We start from the raw sequence: 17,777 nt of genomic DNA on the forward strand, positions 1-17,777 counted from the left end.
CTACGCAACAAACCTTATTAACAAACAGACTCAGGCTATCTGCATCTGCTAGCAGGGCCTTAGCACTGGTACCACAGTCTCTTATACAAAGAGACTGGTAGCGTGTTTTTAAAAACATGGCTGTGATTGGTCCATCTGATACGTCGGCCGCTATTGGCTATCACACCACGCTCTGTAATTGGCTGTGGCGAACCACCGAAAATGTAAGTTGGTTTCACTCCTCCAGAGGTAGTGGTACCAGTGCTACATTGTAAACAAAGGCTGCAGCCAATCAGAGAGCGGCGTGTCTCAGCCAATCAGCAAAATGTCAGAATCCTGACTAAAAGTCACGTGACCAAATAACCCAATACCGACTCCTTTGCATTGGCTGGAGGAATGGAACCAACTTAGCGGGGCCTTCAAACTGGCACACCAGCTGTCACTCAAAGTGACCACGCCCATAATGGTTCATAACTTCATGGCTCAAAATATCTTAAAATGTTAAGTCAGCTTGTCATGAACAGGAAGATGAGCTGTTGAGAGGAAACCATTTCTTGTACCAAGATGTAAACATGTCTATTATGGATGTCTCCAGGGAGTGACTTGCTTTTGGAGCCATCATCAAGCAGCCGTTCAAGGAACTGCAGGTTTCTTTTGCCTTTAGGTCACAACCTCGTGTACACAAACGCTGACTCTAAACAGCCTTTTGTAGCCCCCCCCCCATCCCAGTCGAAGACCATTTTGGTTAAAGGTCCAATTAGGTTTAGAGTGATGGTTAATGATTAAGTTGAAGGTGAGAGTAGAGTTGAGCTGCCTTCTCATTTTCACGGCTATGCATCCCGGAAAGTCAGTTTAAAACCTGAACCACGATATTCTATCATTGTGACCTGGTCTTGTCCTATCTGTAAAAGTGTTTTAGACATTTTTACCATCATAAAGTTTGTCATTTCCGTGGAGAATGGAATATTGTCATATGTGCCGCCATATCACTGGGAATTTATCCGGAAGCTCCAAAGTTATGCTCAAGTTATGGCTATGGTTACTTTTTCACATTTTTTCCCCCTAGTTTTTGTAAGTGTGCATGATACAAGTCCAGTTTGTTGTGTCCATCCGGGGTGCATATCCGTGAAAGTGAGAATGCTGCTTTAACCACAGGATTTAATAACATTCACAAAATTTTGACGAGCTTTTTCTGATATCAGCAAATCTATGTGCCAGAACAGACCTTCTGCTTGCATACAGCGATGCTACTGAAGTACAATAGGCCAAAACGGTTTACTACACTGGGATTGGGACAGGAAATATACAAGACACTTCGGGTCCAGGTGGGGCTGTGAACCCTTCAAAATTCACAGCAACAAATTTTTTTTCTAGATCCTCCTGGTGTGGGAGAGAGTTGTGTGTTCCATTATTTAGTTGTTGTTCATTTTTCAGCAATTATTTGACATTTGCTTGCTGCAGGACACAAATGATACAGTGAATAAAGACACAACCCCATAACAACCCCGGTCTTAACAAAAACCAAATTAAATCATTTTACTTCCTTGTTCACACAAAATGGCAACAAAAAAAGTGTGATGAAGCAAATTAACGAAGAAAACAGCAGCAGTGCACATTAGAGTCACCTCAGTCACACCAGCATTATATACGCTTCATTTTCGGCACGTCAGCACGTCTCCTGTTTGACACCTTTATGACTTGTTAATTTTACATCACACTACTCACATGCACACCTAATTACATGACGACACGCGAGCACACGTAGGAAATGCTAATTTTCTCGCACATTCCCACACACGAAGACGTGCGCACAGTGAATTTTAGGTAGTGGAACCTTAGACAAACACATGCACGGGCAAATTAACATTAAAGTCAACTTTGTGAGGAAAACCCCAGCAGCCTTAGTGCTCGCCACATATTGTGTTAAAAAAAAATCCATTGTGAGGCTGAGCTAAATCTGTCTAACACTCTGTAACCCGCGAGAGGAAAAAAAAAGAGCCCACACAGCAGATTAGGCTGTGCCTCCATCACAATGTGTCGCATACATGCACAACCCTTATTTTTCATCCTGATACATAACACAAATATAACTATGATCGTGCACACGTACAGGTACATGCTCACACACGCTAACACGTGCTGTCATTATAGTTGTGAATGTCCTACTAATAAATGTCTTTGGGAACCGAATCCAAGTGTCACCCTGTCATTGAATCACCATCTCTTCATTTTGGAGGATCTCAAAGCCAAATGTGCAAACCCATCCATCCATCCATTCATCCATTTTCTTCCGCTTTATCTGGAGTCGGTTCGTGGGGGCAGCAGCTCAAGCAAAGCCGCCCAGACCTCCCGATCCACACACACCTCCCCCAGCTCCTCCGGGGGAACCCCAAGGCGTTCCCAAGCCAGCCGAGAGATGTAGTCCCTCCAGCGTGTCCTGGGTCTTCCCCGGGGCCTCCTCCCAGTGGGACGTGCCCGGAACACCTCTCCAGCGAGGCGTCCAGGGGGCATCCGGAAAAGATGCCCGAGCCACCTCAACTGACTCCTTTCGACGTGGAGGAGCAGCGGCTCGACTCCGAGCTCCTCCCGAGTGACCGAGCTCCTCACCCTATCTCTAAGGGAGCGCCCAGCCACCCTGTGGAGGAAACTCATCTCGGCCGCTTGTACTCGTGATCTCGTTCTTTCGGTCATGAGCCAAATCTCATGACCATAGGTGAGGATCGGAACGTAGATCGATTGGTAAATCGAGAGCTTTGCCCTTTGTGAAGAGAGAGCCAAATGTGCAAACATCGGGAGGAAAGAAATTTCAATAAGGTGACTTTTATGTTTTTCATTTACATATCAGATGAGCTGATGATACAGAATGTTTTGTCACTCGCCTGTTTTATTTTTATTTTAACAGACAATATGTCAGTAAATTATTTAATCAACGTCACAGTGCAATGAACTTGTAATGAACTAATAATGGTTTTATGCTTTTTCCTTTGTCTAACAGCAGAGATATTTATCAAATGTTTGTGCTCACACAAGCTAAAAATAAATTAAGCCACAATTAATTATTAAGCCACAACACAGCATGAGAGAGGAAGAAGAAGAGGAAGCACCAGTTCATGATGCCGTCATGAAAAGTGATTTAATCTATTAGGTTGTAATATCGTCATGAATTGGAGTAGATTTTCGTGCTGGTATCACGAAATAATAAATCACGAACGGGGGTGTTTTTATGGACCGGCTGTGGAGTGTTGGGGTTGTGGTTATGGTTACACAACTCCATCATGAAAATCTACTACATTTTGTGACAGTATCACGATCTAATAGCGTAGAACTGTGCAGCTCCAAGTCACGGAGCTCTCGTGAGAGGGCTTGTTTTGCGATGTGGGAAGACTCCTCTTCACTATGTTTAATGCTGGCGTGTAGAAAATGGATTATCCCAAAATTAATACTACTTTTTTCACAGCAGTTATTCTCTGCTATCAGCAAAGCAAGCACAGCATCATTGGAGTCAGTGAGTGAGCGGGTCCAAAGAATTTCTGTGAGCAACTCTGTAAAATTTACTGCACATTTGGCTCAGATGTTTTGGGTTCTAATAGATACAGGCGAGGACAGGGGACCTCCTATTTTTGACCAAGGTGGCGTCTTTTAACATGCTAAATGACCACAACATAAAAATAACCTCCTTGGCGGAGGTAATAAAACCAGACGGGCCTCTCAGGTTGCTCGTGAAGCCGTGTTGCTAATTGCATGGTGACGACTGCTGCTTTTTTCTAACAGCATACTGCGTTTTCCATTGTGAGCCTGTTGCTAACAACAGAACCAGGTTGGAAACTCCAATATAAAACCAACTGTGAATAAAATAGTTTTAAATAATCACTGCTTCAACCAGCCTCCACAGCAGCACACATGCACGCAACACTGGTGCCTGTTAAAGCCACGACGGGCGGCCAGCTGGAACCCGTTCCTCTTGTCAACATCTTCATACCGAGGAGAGAAGGAGGGGAGGAGCAGACATGGGGGGGCATAATGGCTAGAAAGAAAGGAGGAGTGACAGAGAGACAGAGGGAGTTACTAGAGCACGAAGAGGGGGATGAGGAGTGAAAAGACAGAGAAATACACTGGGATCAAGGAAACAGCACAGGATGAAAAAGCAAAGGGGAATCGAATGATGTCTTGTACAGAACTCGCCAGCTCCCCGCGGTGCCATCAGTTTGAAGGAAAACACTCGCAGGCATGTGCCAGAAACACAGAACAGAAAGCAATAAAGAGGGAGAGATGGTAAATGAATCAGGCGGGAATTTATCCATGCTTCATTTTCCAGGGAAAGTTATTTAAATGTTCCTCGCTCCCACGGGACCTGGTGAAATTTTCTCTGTTTATGGTGCGTTCAAGCTTCAGTTTTTCTCTATTTGCTGATATTATCTACTTCTTCTTTCAGCTGCTCCCGTGAGGGGTCGCCGCAGCAGATTAGTCGTTTCCATCTCACCCTGTCCTCTGTGTCTTCCTCTGTCACACCAACCACCTGCATGTCCTCCCTCAGCACATCAATAAATCTCCTCTTAGGTCTCCCTCTTCTCCTCCTGCCTGGTGGCTCCATCCTCAGCATCCTTCTCCCTACCTGTGTCCCTCTTCTGCACACGTCCAAACCATAACAATCTCACCTCTCTGACTTTGTCTCCAAACTGTCCCACCTGAGCCGTCCCTCTGATATGTTCATTCCTGATTCCCAAAGAGAATCGCAACATCTTCAGCTCTGCGATCTGTCTTGTTTTAGTGCATTTGTTGATATCATCTAGTACTGCAAGTAATCAAGAACAGAATATTCACCACCCGCAATTATGTTAATCAATTAATTAATTTAGAAACAAAACAAATTTAAGATGTTCAGTCATGTCAGACCAACATAAGTCACCTGGGATTCTGGGAAATCGTAAAATATGGCTGTTACTTTTTTTTCTGGGTGTTGTGTCGGGTGTGGAAACCAGAGGGTTAAGTGTCTTTGTTGGCGACTTGGATGATGCTGTGCTCTTTGCAGAATGATCAGAACCCTGGTTGCATCACTTGAGAAGCTGAGTGAGGAATCAGAGTGTCTGGGTTTATCCTGCATCAAGACTAAGATCCAGGCTTTTAATGACTTCCTGGACTTGACCAGCAGAAGTGTTTCTGGTTACTTACCTCAGCAGTGAAATTCTTGTCTCTGGGTTTTTGGCTTTTGAGAGTTTATGGAGTGGTGAGGTTGCCAGTGACCAAAGGCGATGGATGAATGTCTTTGGTACGAGGTCTCTTTGAAGGATCTTTGAGTACAAACTTGCATTATGAGGGAACATCAGCTACAGACATTTTGCCCATCTGGCATGTGTCTCTGTGCATGATCCAGCACGTAGGTGCCTCAATGCTCCAGCAGCTGAAGAAGGCCAAGGACACGCCCACATTTCACCTGGCTGCAGTAGATGGTTTACTTTTGAGACAGGGGCATGGACCAGTTTTCTGCATTGGTGGTTGCCATCCATGTTCCAGGTGGTTCCACAGTGTGGTGCATGTGGTGACATGTGGCACCAGCGTATGCGCCCAGACTTGACTTTTTTTATACTAAAAAGTGTACTTGAATATAAAAACAGTTTATTGCTGAGTGTTTGATAGAACACACACACGCGCTGCTTCCACAGTAACCTTGTTTTCCTCGGGGGTCATCAATAGTTAAATACCCATGGTGCCTTTGTCTTACTGATGCCCACACAAGCATGAATCTGACTGCTGCTCTCTGTTTCCCCATCAGCTCGTGTGTGCGCACACTCAGGGCTTTTAAGTACGTGCGCAGCTTCGTTATATTTTCATGACCTTCCACACCACAAGACACAGCACGACAATGTTAATTATTCAGCCAAACCCACCTGCACGTCACGTGACAGGCGGAGTATCATGGGCACGCAAACATGGCAGTCGTCAGGCAGACTACGAAAGTGGCCCAAATAACAGACTGGTTTTTAACGTGTTGTGAACAAATATACAAGCCTGGAATATGAGCTTATATTTCAGTTATAGGTTATATTTTTCTGCTGGATTCAATTACCAACATACGAGTGGAAACCAAACCAGAAATGGCCTATAGGGGGCAATATAGATGCATTAGAAGCTCGTGATAATTGTATGTCAAGCCACACGTATTCAGAAACAGCCTGTAAAGTTTAATTTTATACATGTAGAAGTACATCCCGTCGGCTGCTCCGTTGTTTTCACTTGGCGTCGCCACAGCAGATCTGGGGTGGAGCTGCATCTTGATTTGGCACAAGTTTTACACCGGATGCCCTTCCTGACGCAACTCCACATCACATGGATTAATTTTACATACGTATGTATACGTACGTATGGATGCGCCCGAGTCTCTGTCTTTATCTTATGGGCGCCTAAACTGTGCATGCACAGAGAGTGGGTTTATCCAGCATGTTGTCGTCCCATTATAAAATCAAAGTGGACGCAAGTGAAAGGATTATCTGAGGTGAAGCAGAGCTGCAGAAGTTTTGTATTTTTCATTCCTAAAGTCAGAGAGAGAGAGAGAATCTCATGTAAAATATTTGAGGTTTTCCTCATGGTGCAGCCAGTGGGCTAGATGTCTCTGTGTGCCGGTGTTGCCAACCGAATGCTCCCTGCTAAAAATCAGTCTGCCCTGCATTCACTCATTTCTGAGCATCATCAGCGGTGCACCGATTATAACCTCGTTCGTGCTTCAAACTGCACTCCGGTCATCATCTATCTCAGCGACAGATACCTGAAGCTTTTGTACAACAATCATTTCCACATAAATTCAGCAGCATTATTTCATAATAAAAGACAGGGGACCGATCAGAACGCCGCAGCAGCACGTCTGAGTCTGATGTGGTCTTGCGTCTACGTCATTTCGTAGCGTCAGTAGCGACACCGATTATTCTGCTTAAAACTGACTTTAGGATGATTTAAGAGGTTTTAATTTGTCATTTGATGGTTAATAATCACATTATTCCCTTTGATCACTTTGGCTGTAGAGAGTCAGACTCAGACAAGCTGCTGTGGTCCCAAATGATGCATGTGCAGTGAGGGCAGGGGGGACCAATTTTTAGGGGGGGACCGTTCAGTCAGCGCGAACCGGAGTCACTCACTCACTCATGTAACATTTCATTTGTGAGAGAGATTACTCCTGTTTATCATAGGGACTGCAATAATCCTATTGTTTTGAGAGTCAATAGACTGAAGGTCAGGGTCACTGGTGTCGGCTTTCTATCTTGTGAGCACAATAACTTCTTTCTTACCTGCCTGATTATCACCAAACTTGGTATGTGTGTGAAGTATGTTGTCCCCAAGAAGCTTATTGTCTTTGGGGTCAGAATGTCAAAGGGCAAATCACTGAACTGCACTTTATAAAACCTTTTTGCAGAAAAGCATCACTTGTCAGTTGTAAGATTATCAGCACTTGCCCAAGGCGCCATTGGTTCATGCAAACTATGCACTTGTTTTTTTTTCCCCGTCCCACTGTTTTGTTGTATTTTTCCTTCTAGTAGCCACAACATGCTGTTACAGTAGCATACTGTTACAAATGACTGGTGATGATCTGTGCAATCAAGCAGGGCATGTGTGCCTTATAAAGCCACATATGTGCACGGATGAGAGCGGTCATGAAAGAAAACAGGAGCTGGGCATGAATATAAGAACTATGTTGGGTGGAAACAAGCAAAGACATCTGCGTTGCTCTGTGTGCTTCACTGCACATGGCAGAATATAAGGACCATAATGTTTGATGGAATATGTGCAGTATGGGAAGTTGAGTTTGATGGGGTTTAGCCAAAGTGTATGTAAGCATGTCCACGATTCTGTGCATGCGCAAGCATGCACGTGTGTGTGTCCACACCAGACATTCCACGTTAGTCAACAAGCAACAAAGTTATCAGCAGAGTAGTCAATGAGCAACCATCTGCTTCCTGTGACCTTTAACCTTGTAAATAATTGATCAGAGGTCAAACAAGTGATCTTTCAGGTTTTCTGATGGTAACTGAGAAGAAGTTGCAGGGACACAAGGCTGCAAAGGGAGTGATGCTTTCTTATTTCTTTGTCTCTCTTTCTGCTTTACCACCTCTTACATCCTTAATAAAAATGGAAAAGGTTCCTCCAGAACTGCTGAATGAATCCTTTGTTTGTGTCAGTGATGTTGGCCGTATTCCCTGCTTTTAGCCAAAGATGAAAACAAAAGGAGTGGGCAATATTCTAATGCACCAACTAATGGCCTTTTAGTCATGGCAGGCAGTTGGTGCACTTCTGGGAAGTTGTCTTGGACAAATATTTTTCAAACGTTTCAGAACACCCAGAGCCACTTTTGTAACCAAATGGTTGTAATATAATGAAGTCATTCCTGAGGCTTGAATGATTTTTCATTTTCAATATGTTTTTATGAATAAAATCATCTGTCTATCTGTTTATCTGTCTGTCTGCTTGTCAACCTTCATACATCAGTAAAAGTTGGGGCAGTATGGAAAATGGTATGTTAAATATATATATATATATATATATATACTGTCAAACAAATAAATGGAGGGAGTATTTCCTCTTTCAGTGATGAATCTGTTCGTTGTTCCTTCCTACACATAACCACTCCCTGCCTCCTCTTCCGTATCGTTCTGTTCATAGTTGTAATTCTCCCTGCTGCCCTCCATCTAAGCTTCTCTCACACCCTCCTCCACCCTCTATTCATCCCTGAACTGTTCTTCTGAGGTCTCTTCCTCCTGACAGTCATTTTCTCTCTACATCATTTTTTTTTTCTAGGAATAGTTTAAATAAAAAAAAAGGTGGGGTGAGACCAGCTTCCATCACACACTTGCCTTTGTGTGAGCATGTGTGGGTGTTTATCTAACCCCCATAAGAGCCACATCCAATGTTTGGCCTCTTAGGTAAACATAATGACGGTCTATCCTCAGTCCGACAGTAGATACAGCAGAGATAGCCCCGCTTATCTGTTCAAACACTCACACGGCTTTGTATTAGCTGTGTCAGTGCCAGCTGATTAAATCAGGCCGTGCTGAAAATCAAATAACCTCCTCACAAAGAAGGATTTTCAAGTCATATCACTCATATTCACACTGGTTATGCAATTGCTGGAATATAGTGAAATTTCACGAGGCCAGACGTTGCTTTTCACAATTTTATTTTACATGAATATGGCCAAAACTTAAATCACAGTGTTTACTTAGGAAAGACAAAACCATCAAAAGAACATTTTTATGCCTCGGGGATGTGCTTGAGTTTGATCATCCTCTCTCTGGATTTGAACATCAGTAAAAGAAAAACCGTGTCGGGTTGTAAGTTAGAAAGGAAGCCTTTAATTTTTCATTGAGCTGCTTGCTGTTGTTTTTCCCCGTTGTGCTGCTGCCTGTTAGGATCATCCGTGTGGTTTCTCTCCTATCAGGTGACCTGCCGGACCACAGCCAGATAGAGTGAACAACGTTTAACAGTCACCCAGACAATTGGAAGCACTCCCTCTGCTTATCTGAGTGGATTTGCGTGGGTTCCTGTGGTTTTCTGTGTCTTTGCGGGCGCTTCGGTACAATCAGCATCCGCCAGCAAGAGGAAGAAAAGCATGTGAGGGCAAGAGAGGAGGTGTGGAGTGATATTGACTGTATGGTTTTGAAAAAGAGGTTTGAGGAGGGAAGTGGAGGTAGCGAGATGAAACAGTTGAGAGCAATGTGGTAATGACAGAGAGAGGAGGGAAGCTGGGGTGGAGTAGGAAGAGGACGTTATACTTAATTACAAATTGGGGTTATGGTTTTGTGAAACTGTTGCAAGAGGAAAACATGAGTCTGTCAGTGAGCATTCACAAAACCCTTGAGATTTTCTGCACAAAACAGGAAGAAACGACTACCATGGTTACATTTGCCCTTTGACCCCCTGCTGCCCCTCCCTTCCCTGCATGTCGGCACCGTGGAAGAAAGGCAGTGTTTGCAAAGGAGTGATGTCTCTGGAAGTTTCACTCACATCCTGCCCACCTGGGCAGACATCCTTAGCTGTGATGGCCAATCATGTTTGGCCGTGTCAGGTCATGTCCCTCACAGTTTCCTATGGCAACCAGCAGAGAGACCTATTAAAGCGGGTGGATGAGTGAGTGTGTAAGAGAGCAAGAAACCGTCTTTCCCAGCCTCCCTGCACTGAACCTTTGACTCCAGAACACGCTGACAGCTGGGCTGCTGACATCGGATCCATGTTTAGGTTGTCATTGCTTTGTCCAGGCTGCCACTGTGTGTATGTGTAGCCAAGCAAATCGTGCAACTTGGGTGGGGGGGGTTCCTTGTGTGTGTGAGAAAGAAATCGGAGAATGCAAGCATCCATTCAGACATGCACAATTCTGCATCTCCCTTCCCGACTGTGAAAAATGTTCTTATTTGTATATTTGTCTTTGTTTTCTCAGGTTTTCCATGCCAACACAGACCCAGCTGAGGTGGTTCTGAACCGGGTACCACAGCCAGTTTTGGCCCGATTTGTTCGCATCCGACCACAGACATGGAGGAACGGCATTGCCCTCCGCTTTGAGCTCTACGGATGCCAGATTACAGGTGTGTGTCAGATCCAATAAGCAGTTACACAGTCTCAAATACATTATACATCACAGGCAGTGGAGGACAGCCCCCCCACACACACACTTAATTGTCACAAAATAATTTGAATGCATCACGTCAGCTGATCAAAGTCTAACTGTGTGCATTTTAAGTAGTGTGCAACATTTCTCCAGTATGAATCATTTTTAATGTAAGAGATTCCACTAAGTTTGCAAATGGCCAGTATTGACATTATCAACTGCATCACTGTTTACTGTATCTAATATCAGCTGCTCCCAAACTTTAGAATTCCACTTTGAAATCTGAAAGTCATCTGGGGCCAACCTAAACCTTTAATCACAATTTTGACCAACACATGAAACTAAGATGAAGTATTTCCATAAATGCAGTATTTTAAAGTGGGTCAGATAACTTTAAAATAACACATCATTTAAAGTGTAACTGACTTTTTATTTTTGTTTCTCGTTGTTGATTCACATTATTTTCTGATAGTATATATGTTGTGAAAGTATGTGCTCAATAGAACACATACTAAATAATGGTATTATAGTATTATGTTGAAGACTTCTTAGAGTGACACCACTTGAATGTCAAGTCTGAATATGAAATTTGAGCTGGAAATTTTAAATCTCTTAAAACTGTCAAATTGTCTGATTTTTGCTTGAGCTGCTGCCCCCGCGACCCGACTCCGGATAAAGCGGAAGAAAATGGATGGATGGATGGATGTCACATTTTTAGTGGATTATTTAGGACTTAATACATTGTGTACAATCTTGTTATGTAAAGCATAACAAGTCATGTCAGTTGCACTTTAAATATCATTGCTTGTTTTATTACTTCTGATTACATTTTTAAAATAATCTTAAAGTTTTAAGGTATATTACAAAGATTTTTTAACATTGATCTCTCATAGTGCAGCAAATAACTGAAACAATCCTGCAAATGGTGATAAAAGTATCAAATTCGACAGAAATACTCCTTAGACACTCCTCTTTTGGAAAAAACCGATTGGCCACTTGACTTTTCAATTGGTGGTCAGGTAGGGGTCAGTTGAAGAATTACACAGAGGTCAAAATTAAAAGATGCTCCAATCATATTGAAAAATATTCCACATTATTTGCCTGATCATAAAGATTCCAAAAAGGTATAGTTTGGACTATCTGTGACTGAATTCTATGGAGTTACGGGATAAAAACAGCAAGAATGGTGACAAAGCTCACTTTCATTTTGTACAGGGGTCAAAAGTTAAAGTTGCTCCAATTTTGGTAAAAAGTGATGCAAATTATTGGTTGAGCTAATTTGATTAATAAATGGAATAGTTTTGACAGTGTTGAATGCTTGGTCTCCAAAGTAAAGGTCAAACAAGGTCTACGTCTATTGGATTCTATGACATGTGACATATGTTACCCCGTAATGTGATAAGTAAGGATGATACATGGTCCAAACTATTCCTTTTTAAAACGGTGTTAACTCAACTAGTAATTTGCATCACTTTTTACCAAAATTGGAGAAACTTTAACTTTTGACCCCTGTACAAACCGACCCTGACCTTTGTCACCATTCTTGCTGTTTTTATCCCATAACTCCATAGAATTCAGTTACAGACCGTCCAAACCATACCTTTTTGGAATCTTTATGATCAGGCAAATAATGTGGCATAGGTTTCAATATGATTGGAGCATCTTTTAATTTTGACTCCTGTGTAATTCTTCAATTGACCTCTACCTGAACGCCAACTGAATGTTCAAGTGGCCAAAGGTTTTTTTCATAAGAGGATTGTCTGAGGACTATTTCTGCTGAATTTGATGCTTTTATCACCATTTGCAGGATTCTGCTCTAAATATTCTCTTATCTGCTGCACGATCATGGCTCCTTGCTGGACTGTGGCCCACACTTTGAGAACCCTTGGGAAAAACTCATTTCAGAATTTAATAGCGACAATTAAAAAAAATTGCCGGGGCGAACCCTCTCCTCTTTGACCTCCTGTAGTTGTGCATTGGACCACTTTACTCAGCCCCCCCCCCCAGGTGACATTTGCTTCTGCCACCAGTGTTCATGGTCACTTTGGTTCCACTTTTCCAAAGCACGTAACCTTTGACATTACCGGTAACACCGGCCAGCAATCTGAAGAGTAAAATGCTCAGATGTTTTAAACTCTGCACAGGTTTGATGAGTGCAAGCTACTTTCTACGTGGATTCATTGTCCAGTTTAGATGCTTTAGAACTTCAAAATGAAGGAAAGGAAAAAGTCACTCGGTCATTACATTTATCCACTTTGGTACCAGCAAAATTATTGACAAAAGCCCTGCTTTTCCCTAAATATGTTGAAGATATTGAAAAATCCACGCACATGCGCTCTGCTTATGAATTAAGTTTTTCTCCCACAGCGCTGCTGCCTTCTTTTAAACATGGCTCGCCTCAGGCTAATTAAAGGAAAGTTCTCCTCTGTTGTTCCTTACGGAGACACCACCAGTGTCAGTCCCCTCTTTGCTTCCCTGTCTGCCTCTGAAGCTCTCCTCCTCGTCCTCTGTGCTCACTTTCCCCGTCACGACCTCTTTTCTCACTCTTGATTGTAGATACTTTCTGATGTTCCGGGTTTTTTTTTTTTTTTTTGTTCTGCTCAGCCCTTCTGCACCGAGAAATGAGTAGCAATCAATCATTCATGGCTCTCTGTTCACTGTAACATCAGAAACTGTGATTCGCTTCAGCTTCAACAACCGCCACTGAAATAACTATTAACTGGTCCAGGACAGGTGCCACTGTACGCAGGCGCTTTATAAATATAGCAGGTGACCTGAAAAACGGGCACACCCTTTGAAATGTACACAGGCACCACCCACGTGCTTCCTGCGCCTTTTATTCATGATTTACCTCTCGTGCTCTCGCTGTGACATAACAGCATGAAACTTTGATCTGTGTTCTCTTAACCTGTCAGCAACACTAACATCTTCCTTCCGCCTCTTCCCCTTCCTCAAACTCCCTTTTCCGCCTGCACCTTTTCTTCTCTTGATCCTCCTTCCGTTCTTTCCTCTTTGGGTCTTTCTGCAGAATTCTGTACCTTTTTATTTTCAACTCTCTCTCCGGGCAAAGTATGTAAATCTATATTTGCATGTTGATGTCTGATTTTCACTTTCAGTGGGTTTTACCGGAATTTGAAGCTGTGAAGCCACAATTAGAATTGAAATGCGCTCATCAGAGTTCTGTACCACTTTTTTTTTGTCTTGATTTAATTAATTTATTACCTCTGCCAAGGAGGTTATGTTTTCGGTCGCGTTTGTTTGTTTGTTTGTCTGTTTGTCAGCAGGATAACTCAAAAAGTTTTGAACAGATTTTGATGAAATTTTGTGGAGTGGTTGGAAATGACAAGAGGAACAAGTGATTCAATTTTAGTGGTGATCCGGATCACGATCCGCATCCCGATGCTAACGCGTTAGCATGTCTATGACATTTTCAGTGTTAAAAGTTATCATTAAGCAGTTGCAGCTGTCATCACGTTCGGGTGCATTTGTTTTCAAATTGTAATATTTCTTAAATGTATTTTTGTTTATATATTAATAATCTAATGATTATTATATACAATTTTAGAGAAAGAGACAAAAAGAAATAGATCACTGTGCCAAGGAGGGAATCTCTTTAGGGTCAGTGACCCTATGGCCTTGTTTAGAGAAGTGCTTCATAAATATTAAAAAATTCATATATTTGCAGTTTAGTTGAATAATAAGTTGAATTTTTGTATTTGTTTTTGTCTATAAGCACATGTAATATCAATATCAGTGCTCAGATGACAGTAGCTTCTGGAAAAGGTGCAAGTTGCAATAAACTGTGATGCCAAGCGCTAAGGATACATGCTATCCAGTCACAGCAGATGAAACTTTTTTACTACTGAGCAAACATCATTGTTAGACTTTTTTAGGTTCAGTGATTCCACGGCGTGTAGATGTTATGGTGTCAGTGACCCCATGGCCTTGGCGGAGGTTTGCACTCTCTGAGTGCTTCTAGCTTAATTTATATAGTGCCAAATCACAACAAAGTTGCCTCAAGGCGCTTCACACAAGTAAGGTTGAATTTTACCAACCCCCAGAGCAAGCACACAGGTGACCGTGGTAAGATAAAACTCCCTCTGAGGAAGAAACCTCAAGCAGACCAGAACCAAAGGGGTGACCCTCTGCTTGGACCATGCTACAGACACAAATTACAAAACAATTCACAAAACGAGTATACAGCAAATGTTGACGGTGCACAGGACGGCAGGGTTTCAGAAACCACACCCATCTCTGGATGGAGCCGCACCTCAAACAGGGAGAAAAAAAACACAATCAGGCATCAGAAAGACAACAAATACAGTATAATTTGTCAGCATTAAACAACAAGAAGAACAAAAGAAATACTAAGGTGATCAACATGTTGTGTGGGCCGCTGAAGAGGAGGTACTGCTGGCCCACCACCACCAGAGGGCGCCCTGCCTGGAGTGCGGGCTCCAGGCACCGGAGGGCGCTGCCGCCTCACAGGAGCAGCCAGGGTGACAGCTGTCACCCATCACCTGAGACAGCTGATATCAATCAACAGGGAGGTATATCAGCAGGACGGCATCTCCACCTCATTGCCGAGATATCGCTCTACTAAGGAGGTAACGTACTCAGCCGATTGTGTTCTTGACGATAATACTTTGTTGCTTGTGTGTTGGATAGCAGATAGTGAGTAGTACAGCGGGAGATTGTATTGGACTTCTTGGATAAGTACTCACACTCCTGCACTCACCAGTATTTTCCTGACAAGAGGTGGAGGTGGTGTTCCCACCCTGTGTGTTGCTGGGTGCAGCCGCACCCACACCTGACTGTTTCTGTTCCTTGCCAGCAGTACCGGATCCGACGAGCGGAGGCAGTGGCCACCTGGGGTTCGGGACTTGGCGGCTCCAGTATCCCCGGGGTTCGGTGGCAGAGGAAATCGGGTGGTTCCGGTTCGACTCGGACAGACGTCTCCTATCGTCAAGCCTGCCCACACGACACCTTTGGAATTCGGTTACTGCTGTATTTGTAATCTGTTGTGTTTGTTGTGTGATTTCACAACAGTAAAACTTTGTGATTTGACTTTCTCCATTGTCCGTTCATTTGCGCCCCCTGTTGTGGGTCCGTGTTCCTACACTTTCCCAACACAACAGATGAAGTCTTTGTCAAGATATCACATACTTTGGACATACAGATTTTGGACGCTGCTCCCTGGTGGCCACAGTTAGAACTGAAACTTCTCCCATGTGAAAGTTTCCCGAGATTTTAATGCATTGTTCAGATTACCAGTAAAAATCCTATTTATGTGTATATCCGATTTGAATCTGATTTTATGTTGCAAGTGTGAACAGTCAAGTCACATTAAATGTGCTTTGAAATGCCATTCAAATCACATTTTTGCAAACCTGTTTTGGTCTGAATGTTCAGATTACTTTTCAGGTGTATTTTGTTACATCAGTGACTTTTCGCACCATGTAAAACTCACAGGGAGGAACCTTACGTGGTGAGAGCGGTACTCTCCTCCAGCCGCTCATCATCACTTCCCGCTCTGGCCAGTTTCACCCTCCTGCAATGAAATTGCTCACTGCTTGTGTGACGGAAGCCAGCAGGAGTCGCTGTGCATGTGGTAGTCAGTAAACTTCACTCTCCAACAGCTAAAGGACTCTCTGGTCACAAGGACCAGACAACTCACGATCTCCAGCATGGGAGGTGGGCACTCTGACCAGAAGGCTAAAACCCGGGCTCTGACCGTTGTGTCCAGAGAGTCCTTTAGTTGTTGGGGAGTGAGGTTTACTGACTACCACATGCACAGTGACTCCTGCTGGCCTCTATCACACTCATCCCTTTAAATCTCACTCCTGTCCAGGTCACGGCACCATTTGTAGCAATTTAACCTCTGCATTGTGTATTTTCATGATGGTTTCATGAAATTTGGGCTGATGCAGGGGACGGTTATGGTTAGGGCTTTGATTAGGCGTAGGGTTAAAAATAGTGAGCTAAACTTGACCACGCCACAAAATTTCCTGATGTATCATGAACTGGTCCTGCTTCAGACACATGGTGTGAGTGGTCCAATACCACTCAGATTGCAAAAGTAGAACGAGACAGAACAAGAGATTAACCCTCTGGGGTCGACGCCGTTGTATACGACAAGCTTTACTAAATTATAAATAACTTTTTAATGATATGAGATAGAAGCTTACTTTTTTTTGCTGAAAAGTTAACTCCGTGGACCTTCGAGCCAGCCATCGGCCATCTTTGTACTCCTCATAGAAGCTGTGTGATGATGTGCGCAATGTGAGTGTTCAATCGGAATTGGTTCACCGTCACATGGTTTTCCAAAATCCAATTGTAGGGCAGATTTACCTCACGTGAAAAGCCAAAGATTGTTTTCAGGAGTGATATGTTACTAGTTGGCTCATTTGAATAGCCCCCTGGGTGCTCCAATGAGTACATACTATTAGTACATACTCAGGGCATCCTGCGCCATTACGCACAGCGATCAGTGAAAGCAGGAGCACATGGAGAGCCTCTGATGACAATCTCACATGCTCAAACAAAGAGTGCATGCCTATCAGGATTGCTCCACTAGTTTGCATGTGAATGTTACTGGATAACTCTGTTGCGTTCTCTGCGTAAAGCACTGTTTACTATATCAATGGACAACAAAACGCATAGACCATTTTGTATATATTGTTCAAAATGTGCATTTGTGTTTGTTTGAACCTTTTTGTTGTACAGTCTTTCACACAAGACCTCAAATTTCCTTTATAAAGTGTCAAAACAGTTGTTTATTATAGTTTGCTGGGTGTTTTGAATAAATGTGTGTGGAAAATTATTTTTCGCTTTATTTTTTCCTTGCCTATTTTTGATTGTAAACCTTTATTACACTTATAAAACACAACAGAAACATATATATTCTGAAAGCACAGGTTGTCCTGAAAGAAACGAGACATAAAACTTGATTGTGGGATGCAGGGAGAGCTGTTAACAGCAATAATAAAACATTTATGCCAGGTGAGTGAACTGTCCAAAAAATGCCCTCAGACCCCAGAAGGTTATGGTAACGCTCCAGTTTTTTTCAAATAAGCCGCTCCCACTCCACTCACATGCCCTGCTGGGTGTTATCTCATTATGATAGAACTAATGTGGATAAGATGGAAAATGAGGATTGCCACACAGACACACAGATAGGATCTAGTCAATTGCTGTATATAATGTGGACAGT

At 43.0% G+C, this 17,777-nt stretch overlaps 1 protein-coding gene across 3 annotated transcripts in view; it reads left to right on the forward strand.

Moving 5' to 3' along the window:
• nrp2a (neuropilin 2a) overlaps nt 1-17,777 on the forward strand; it is a 174,351-nt gene that overhangs the window by 107,833 nt on the left and 48,741 nt on the right. For all 3 annotated transcript variants that reach the window (XM_034177397.1, XM_034177390.1, XM_034177401.1), the window contains one exon: nt 10,397-10,541. In XM_034177397.1, the coding sequence (XP_034033288.1) occupies nt 10,397-10,541 (145 nt within the window). The remainder of the gene's footprint in view (nt 1-10,396; nt 10,542-17,777) is intronic.

This window comes from Thalassophryne amazonica, chromosome 1 (assembly GCF_902500255.1).
Source record: "Thalassophryne amazonica chromosome 1, fThaAma1.1, whole genome shotgun sequence".
In the NCBI taxonomy this organism is placed as follows: domain Eukaryota; kingdom Metazoa; phylum Chordata; class Actinopteri; order Batrachoidiformes; family Batrachoididae; genus Thalassophryne; species Thalassophryne amazonica.